General features: G+C 33.6%; 1 protein-coding gene across 6 annotated transcripts in view; it reads left to right on the forward strand.

The window, feature by feature from the left end:
• LOC111044204 (aminopeptidase N) overlaps nt 1-9,715 on the forward strand; it is a 73,607-nt gene that overhangs the window by 37,805 nt on the left and 26,087 nt on the right. For all 6 annotated transcript variants that reach the window (XM_039434262.1, XM_039434263.1, XM_039434267.1 and 3 more), the window contains 4 exons: nt 2,151-2,307; nt 3,367-3,626; nt 5,100-5,289; nt 5,658-5,920. In XM_039434262.1, the coding sequence (XP_039290196.1) occupies nt 2,151-2,307; nt 3,367-3,626; nt 5,100-5,289; nt 5,658-5,920 (870 nt within the window). The remainder of the gene's footprint in view (nt 1-2,150; nt 2,308-3,366; nt 3,627-5,099; nt 5,290-5,657; nt 5,921-9,715) is intronic.

Below are 9,715 nucleotides of genomic sequence, written 5' to 3' on the forward strand. Positions count from 1 at the left end.
CTCAGATATCAACTTGCTGCTGCTTGTCGATTAAAAAATCTCAAATATATCTTCTTTCCAACAATAATAAAAATAATCAATTGATAATTATAAATCTCAAATATAATAATCTGTATATATCTCAGTATATTTCTGAGGGCTTAAGGTTCGGCCTCTGGTGGAATTAGATAAATCAATTTATCCTGTGAACATGAGCTACATTTATATCTTTATAATTTGCTAATAAAATTAATGATTTAGTGAGCATATATATATTACAACATTAAATTAAATATTTCTTTCATCTGTGCATCTCTAGACATATAAATTTGATATAGTTCTTAACTCGTAAAATATGTTTTTTGTACCTTTTAAGACTTTTGCTATTTATAACCTTTCGACAAGCTAGCTTTTTATATTTTTATTTCACTCGAAGCACTGAGGGCGCCCTAATTCATATATTTCGATAATTTTCACTCATGTGCTGAAATTCCCAAGATGATGGTGGCGATCCAAACTTCCTATCGTCCTGGATTTTCTGGTGGCCGAAGTCATCTTCTCCAAGGGAATAAATAAATATCTAAATGACTTATGCTTTAATATAGCATCAATAAGTCTTATACAAATTAATTTATGAATTTAACTTTAAATCTCTCAATTTTACAATTTAACAAAAAGGGACTTGTGCTCTATAAAATTTAGTGGCGTTCCATGGCAGCATCTGGCAGGCAAGTGGGCTCTGTTCTACCCCTATTCTTTACAATCGTACTTCCGACTTACAAATTTGCATATATTTAAATATTCCACTACTACGCCATTAAAAATACGGTATCAAATTGTCCGTGCCAATCTGCTAAGTTATTACCTATATCTTAGGTATTATATTTTATAATTACTCGGACCACATCCGATACATAAACTGACTAGTGATAACTTATAAATTCTTATCATTTATATGAATATCTATAGATAAATTTGAATTGGCTTGCTATTGCTTCCCATTAACTACTGCAATTTGATTGGTTCATGCAAAATTCATAATGTATCCATGCGCCTACTGAATATCCTACTTCCTTAATATTTTATTTATTTTATGTATTTTGTTCATGCTCATTACAGATAATAAATATTTTTGAATTTTATAAGTTGTTTTCCCTCTACAACAAGTTGCCATGTGCTTGCTTACCAAATCCTCTAGTTGAATACTATTTGTTTACAACAAAATTTTGCCAAGGTGTCTGGCTAAATTTCAAATTACACGGCTTGATCGATTATTAGGTTGCCGACCAGTAGGTATTATAGCCTAACCTCAAAATTCCAATATTTTATATAATATAATAAATAGCAAATAAAAATTCTTTTCTATTTGGCTGTTCTAAAAGTAGCCATGATACCCGTTATTATCTAATCTTTCACTTGTTGCTATCGCACCCAGCGATAATAGAGCAGCTGTTTGCTCGAGACCTATAAAATCCTTTCAATTAGCGATTTTGCTTGCTTATCCAAATTAAATTTATTACAATGTAAAACGAGTCTATGAAGAAAGTGTGGAAAAAATTGATTCAATTTAATAAAATAATTATAACACACAACATGCAATATCATGCAAATATGCAATCATGGCATAATTTTCGGATAATTGTTTTCTTTTGTACAAATGATAATTTTATTCTTGTAAATATAATGTGATTGTATGATTTTGTACAAGGAACGAATACATTTTTGAAATAAAGAAAAATACGATATGAGGCTACGCCAGGGACGCATAACAGTCTAAGATAGGTGAAGATAGTCTCTATTCAGGGAAGATAGTCCCACACATTGTGAGCTTATAGCTTGCTAAGCTGATTCAATTTTCCGTGAATTAATTTTGCCGTTCTTTATGGGAGAGAAAATGAAGAAAAATGAAATATTATTAAACTACTATATGAATAATTTTGAATGTTTAACATTAATTTGCAGATAGAGATGAATTCTACCGTCGTTTATGGGGGGGGGAATTAAGAAAAATGAAATATTATCAAATTAGTGTATGAATAATTTTGAATTTTCAACCTTAATTTGCAGATAGAGATGAATTTTGTCGTCTTTTATGGCGGAAAATTTAAGATGAATGAAATATGATCAAACTACTGTATGAATAATTTTGAATGTGTAACATTAATTTGTAGATGGAGCCATCATGGAAAGTGCTGGATCAATTTCTTCTGCAACAAGTGCTGGGATCGATGAAAATCGACTCACTCAACGCAACACATGAAATTGAAGTTGAAGTGGAGGAGCCCAAAGACATTGTGCAGATCTTCGACAACATTTCATACATGAAAGGTTGGTTCACATGGTTGTAATCTGTCTCATATATATGTATTTATCTCTTTTTTGTTGCTGTCATGATTTTTATTATTTAATAAAAATAACTTCACTGCGAAGTGGTCTAAAGAAATTATTCTCTAATTATACAAAATTCATCTTACACTGATATATTGTAATTATTCATTTATAAATTTGATTCACAGCATTTAATTTGGATTTTCGTTTAATAATAATAATAATAATACTTATCTCAAAGTTTTCATATTTATTCAATTGTAATATTTTCATAATCCAGATTGACTCTTTCAATAGCATTTGGGTATTTCTCATTGCATGCATATTTTATGTACTGTAACTGATGAACGTGATGGTACTATGAGTGTAGGCCCTATTTTAGTGTAATATGGATATTATACTGTAGGTACCGTACTGTATCAAATTTCTTTATTATTATGTGTTATAATTATGTACTACATGCAGAGATGCATTTCATTCATCTCCACTAAAATTTATTCATTGAAATTCGAATCCAAATTATTTTTTTATCTGATCTGATCTTGTTTAGTGTGATCTAATGAATCTACTACTGATTCTATGTTTCTATCCCAATGCGATCTGATTTGATAATATTTTTCTACTGCCTGTGATCTGGTCTGAGCTGGTTCCATATCAATTCCATTTTACTTTTCTTATCTGCCATTTTATTTTTCCCGATATGATCGGTAAAAATGATTTGATTCCATCCTGATTTTATTTTCTACTAGCTGCAGGTAAGCCGCCGTGCTCCACAAGGGTCTGTCTAATAAAAGCACACATACATTGAATTCAGTTTTATTGTTTCATGCTTTCACGTTGAAAGTATTAACAACTGTACTAATATACAATAGAAAAACAATTTGATTGGGCTTTTATCTTACTCTGCTCTCTATCTTATTCCATACTGATTTGATCTTATGCTATTCTAATTCACGTTATTTACCAGACGCTTCTTCATTCTACATTATCTTATATCTGGTCTACTCCGGTCTTATCCAATCCCACTAAATGTTTTCTAATGTGATTTGGTTCGACCAGGCGCCTCGATAATCAACATGATGAGCCAGTTTCTGGGTGAGCGGGTGTTCCGCGCGGGTCTCAAGCGCTACCTGACCGAGCACGCCTACTCGAATGCATGCCAGGACCAGCTATGGCGAGCGGTCACGGTCGAGGCTGCCTCGAGTCTGCCTCAGGGTGTCGACGTCAAGCAGATCATGGACACTTGGACCCTGCTGCCTGGCTTCCCTGTCGTCACGGTGCACAGGGATTATGAACAGGGAACGGCTAGTGTCACACAGGTCAGGGAGTGAACATTTTTCAAATGAATTCACAAAACTAAACCTTTCGCACTGACTTTGCAGCAGACTTTACTGCAATATTTTCAAGTTCCTACTCCTACTAGCGAATAAAAGATAATATTTTCAACTACCGTACCGTAATTATGTAAGTTACTTGGATAAAAACTAAGGTTTATTGTCTAAAGAAAAAAGCCATGAATAAGAAAACAGCAGGTATCATTCAGCTTAGTAGTAAGAACTACATCAGTTACTAAATTTTAAGACTGTTCCCCTAGCTCGAACTTGCTTTTTTTGGAGGAAGTAGTTCCGAATTTTTTATTTTGTTGAATCATTTACTGAATTACAGAAAATATAATGACTTCATTATAAAGTTTCATTATAGCAGTTTATATTGTAAAGTTTATTGATTTGTTCTGTAATTTATGAGGAATAGATAAATAAAATAAAACACTTCATTATGCAGTAACATTTATACATTATAGACTTATACCTTTATACAGTAACTGTAGTAAGAACGTAGTACGGTAACGTACTAAAGTAGACGAATGTACTGAACAACTACAATGAATTCTTATATAGGTTTTTTTCTAGAAATGAGAAATGAGGTCCCAGTTCACTCTGAATTTTGAATCAAGCATCGATCATGAATAACAGCCTTGAAACTTTGCCGCATGATACTATTAAATGTGTTGCATGGATTTCTAGTTTGTGAAAAAATTATTGAACTTTTTAAAATAAAAAAGAGATCGTAGAAACCATGTTCGAAACAGTTGATATCATATTTTCCATAGTATAACTTACCATTTTATTATATTATGTTCTGATTGTACCAAAAGAGATAGATCTCAATACAAGATCGTCAAAATATTTTGTAGGTATGATCAGCTATATTGTTTCAATAAACAATAAAGAAAGGTACCTATACGGTAGTCCCAGTTGGTGAAAGCCAGCAATTCAGTCTCGAACAAACCGAGATCTTGCGGTATCATTGAAAATATATTTTTTAAAGCTCTCTACAGTCTAAGAACTAGGGAAAATGTGTTTCATTGACAAATTTCGAGTAATAGATATTGTGTGTGATTGATACCGGCTGTTTTCTCATTCAGGACTATTTTTCATGTGCGTAAGATGTCCATTTTAGTTTTTAATTTTAAGTTTAGGAATTTCAATTGTAAGAGTATGAAATGCTCAAAATGTTATTTTGTAAATGCTAATTTTGTAAAATGTGAAAAATATGCATTTTAGTGTTAAATTCTTATCTATATTGAGTTATAGTCTATTTTCCTTCAAAGAGTGTGAAATTCTTACAATTTCATTAATAAGGACGCTACAAAAGTGATTATTATTTACAGTGAGATAAATTTTGTTTCCGAGCAAAAAATCCCCCAGTAACCTACTGACGTTATAGTTGATTCGAAAAAACTGTTTATAATAACCAATTCAAAAGTACGCACTATATTTTGCTTTTTTCAGGAGCGATATTTCGTGCTGAATGAATTCACCAGTGAAGATAAGTGGTGGGTACCTGTTTCATACACCACACAAAGTGAAATGGACTTCAACAACACCCAGCCAAAAATTTGGTTAGAACCATCCAAACCGACTAAGAAAATTACAAATATTGATCCTGATGACTGGCTGCTGATAAATTTAAAACACACTGGTGAGAACTGAAATAATTATACTAATTTCAAAATGTCAATACCTGTGATATGTTACAAGTAATTAGCACAATAAGTAGAGTGAAAAATTAATAAGTTACAAAACTAACCAATGAGAAACTAAACAGTATTAGTTACAAATAAAATTAACTTTATAACAAACTTGAAAACTTGATAAGATACAATATTGTATGCAATGAGCTCTTCAACTCTGCCACCCAACATATTCTATCCCATTGGGCATATGCTATTGGGCGTAAATAAAAAGAAGATACTCTCTGTGAATATTACATTTTAACTAAAATTAGGCTGACGACTGAAATAAAAATATAATTCAAATAAATGTTTTTATGAAAATTTATATTTTCAGGCTACTATAAGGTGAACTACGATGAAGAAAACTGGCGTAGATTGCAGGAATCGTATCTGAAAATGCCAGAAACGATTAGAGCTCAGCTGTTGTCAGATGTGTTTAGTTTGGCAGCCACCGGAAGGACCAACTACTCGACTGCCCTGGGCTTCAGTCTGCATTTGCCCCGAGATAATTCCTATTTTCCCTGGTCGATTGCTTCCGAAAAATTGTCGTTTATCGGAAAACTCATGCGGGATACGGATGCTTCTGACGATTTGAAGGTTTATTTCTCGTTAATAATTGTTTATGATCTATTTCTTTAGATACAAAGAATCACTAGCACCTATTTATATTTATTATTTTCTATAAATTCGTGTTTTCCTATGTAATGCATTTTTGTTTCTGAATTTGTTGTCTGACAAAATAATTAAGAAATTCTGTAATAAGGGACAAAAGCTCCAATACACTAGGCCTTTTACCCGGTAAACAGTTCTGTTAACTTTTAATTCCGATTCAATATGCCACGAGAAGCAATCAAAGAGGTCTTCTTCTCAGAAAAACTTCTCTGGTTTTCGTGGAATATGAACATGATTAAAATTTTAGCTTTTGTGCAACCGGCCTTCGCATTTGAAATAGTAAAATGGCCGTCTCATATAGAGTTGCAGAGGTTCTGTAATATATTATGACAGACGCTTTCACACACTGATCATTTTTATATTATAAAAATAACTACTACTACTCATTGACTCTACGGCCCTTGAAGAGCCTTGGCCTCCTCCACAAGCCTTTTCCATGCATCTCTGTCCTGTGCTCGCTGCCTCCACCTTCTCACGCCCAAGGATTGAAGGTCTGCCTCCACGTCGTCCAACCATCTCTTGCGTGGTCGACCACGCTTTCTTTGTCCCCCTGGTTGCTGATACAGAGACATACGCGCTGTACGGGTTTCCGGCATACGTTCCACATGGCCCAACCAACGAATACGTGCTCTTCTAATTTCAGCAACAATGCTCGGTTGCCCATACAGATTATAGAGCTCATCATTTTTCCTGAGTCGCCACCTATCAGCCTCTAGCACTGGCCCATAAATTCTTCTTAGGATTTTTCTCTCCCATCGATTCAACAGCATCTTATCACAACTTGTCAACACCCATGTTTCACAAGCATACATCACCACTGGTCGCAGAACTGTCCTATAAATTTCAATTTTACTGCTCCAGCTTAACAGCCTGATCTAAGGATTTTCTGTAGACTGAAGTATGCCCTATTTCCAGCTTTCAATCTCTCTTTGATTTCCATTTGATTTTCATTTTTGTTAGTGATCAGGGATCCAAGATACTTAAAACATTCTACTGTTTTAAAACGATGTCCTTCCAGTGCGAGCTCTTCAGGTATCCTTCTCTGGTCTCTAGCCATCCTCATGTACACAGTCTTACTTCCATTGACTGCCAAACCTGCTTTTTTGACTCTTCCTCCAATTTTCTAAAACTTTCAATCAGATCCTCCTCCCTTCGGGCTAAGATGTCTACATCATCTGCGTATGCTAGGCACTGTGCCATTCTAGTAAGCCCAGTCAGCAGTAAGGCTTGATTCAAGGCTTGAATTAGAAGCAGCCTTCACTTGTCAATCAAGGCTGAAGTTGAATCCAGCTGGAAACGAAGTTGCTTGACATTCAACTCGAAGTCCCCTTGAATTTCCATACTAGAATCGAAAGCAGCATACCCTTGTTTTTCAAGGCTAACAAACTTGGTTGGAATCGAAATTTAATATGGCATGCTATGTATTCGTTCGAATTTAGCTTTTATTGCATGGGTCAAACAAGTCTTGACTTTGCCTTGAATTCCCTTGTCAGTCAAAGCTAACAGTCTTGATTAGAATCGATCTTGAATATGGCTCGAAAGGTATTCGTTCGATTTCAGCTTTTATTGCATGAGTCAAACAAGTCTTGACTCTGCCTTGAATAACCCTTGTCAGTTAAAGCAATACCTACTATTACTTCAGGCCCCACAACTAATTAATGACGTCATAACATGTAGATTGATTCTTCCTAGATCGTAGTAGTTTCTACTAGCTTATCAATGTAACTTTTGTTACTGTATGAATTTTTATTGGATGGAATACTATCTAAATTTCAAATTAAAGACACTTGTATTTTAATAAATAGAAATTTTATTGAAATAAAAACACTATTCCACAAATGCAATAATTTATCCATATTTTCAGATTGATAGACATAGGCCTACTCAATTCAGTGATAGAGCTATTGATAAATTCATCTCAACCAAAAATACTTAATAATAGCCTGTATCAGAGTCGAAGGAGAGGTAAATCAAAGATAAACCAAATTTCCTAACTCTTTTTTAGGAAAGAGGCTCCCACAAACTTGATCACAATTGATCTGTAGTACAAAGAAACCCATCAGGAGATGTTTTTCAGTTAGGTAAAACCTTCAATATTTTGATGTTATGGGCAGTTCCAACACTTTGCATTTACTTTTTAATTTATTAATTCAAAAGTTCTTTCACACACTTTATTCACACTGTTCTTCCACACTCTAATTACACTGTTATTTCACATTTTATTTACACTGTTCTTCCACACTTTAATTAAATTTTCCACTCACACTTTATTTACACTGTTCTTCTACACTTCATGTAAACCGTTGTTTTGTAGAATTGAAGCTCTTTCTTCTTATCGCTCGTATCCATTTTCGTTTCAAAGTAATCTTTCGAAAAAGTAAAAAAACCGTTTTAAACTTTAAAACCGTACGGAAACTTTTGGAATCTTGTTATAATTCCCGCAACAATTAGGTACCGGTACACAGCAGTATCCCAATGATTTAAAACCCCAAATTCATTATTACTTTTCACAAACAAATATTAGAAGAATGATAAACAAACCATATTCATTGAAATGGAACACCGTTAAAATTGAATTTGTAATTCAAATTTTGTTGATTACCATATCAGATGTGATAACAAGCATCAGCGCCCTTATTCAATACCTACTATTACTTACTCGCTTGCTTACCGCCAGTAGATCATCGATGATCTACATGTGATGACGTCATAGTTTATTAGAGATCAGTTGTAGGGGCCTGAAGTAATAGTAGGTATTGGTTAAAGCCGATTTGAATCGATCTTGAATATAGCTTGCTACGCATTCCCTTGGATTTTGTTTCTATTGTGAGTGTCAAACAATCCTCGAGTAGCCTATTCTACATTGTCTTCTTTACATTGTCTATTTCTCATTGTCACTTCCAAAATCTCCTCTAATACAGGGGAGAAGAGATCAACCTGTAGTGTTCATCCCACACAGCACAAAAAGTTTAAAAAACGTTTAATAAATTAATAAATGTTTAAAATGTATAAATCCGATAAACGTTATGAAAACAACGTTCAATAAACGTTAGGGAATTTTACTAAAATGAACGTTTACTCTATAAACGTTCAATAAACGTCTAGAATGTATATTGCTGATAAACGTTATGAAAACAACGTTTGATAAACTTAGAAATGTTTACTAAAATAAACGTTAGAAAGGTTGGTACAGTATGGAATTTCTACAGTACCTACCCAGTCAACACACTAAGTGAAAATGTTATAAGTGAAAATCAAACATTTTTTTCAGAAGGTGTCTCCTCCCCCCTCACCTGTGTATCTTAATCCCTAAAAATGTCTCAATTTAGGCTTTCTGACCAATATTCCTAAGTGGAATTGAATTCCAATCCCTTTCTATCTTCTTCAAAAATCCTCCAAAAAAGTCTCCAACTCACCGTTATCGAGATAAAGAAAATGTTTTACACAAATTAAGACTGAAATTTTTTGAGTTTTCCAAAAAGTCTCATTTTAAGCTTTTTGTTAATAAATTCGGGTGCAGAATTGCAATTCAAATACTTTTTGTCTTCTGCGAAAATCGTCTAAAATGCACTGTTAACGATATAATTGACCTTTTGCGCTAAATCCAGAGGGACTTAATAAATTTGCCAGATGTTCAAGTTTCCCAAAAAAGTCGAAAAATTGTATTTCTAATCAATAGTTCGGATGCAGAATTGAATTTCAAACACTTTTTGTCTCTTG

Source organism: Nilaparvata lugens, chromosome 8 (assembly GCF_014356525.2).
Source record: "Nilaparvata lugens isolate BPH chromosome 8, ASM1435652v1, whole genome shotgun sequence".
In the NCBI taxonomy this organism is placed as follows: domain Eukaryota; kingdom Metazoa; phylum Arthropoda; class Insecta; order Hemiptera; family Delphacidae; genus Nilaparvata; species Nilaparvata lugens.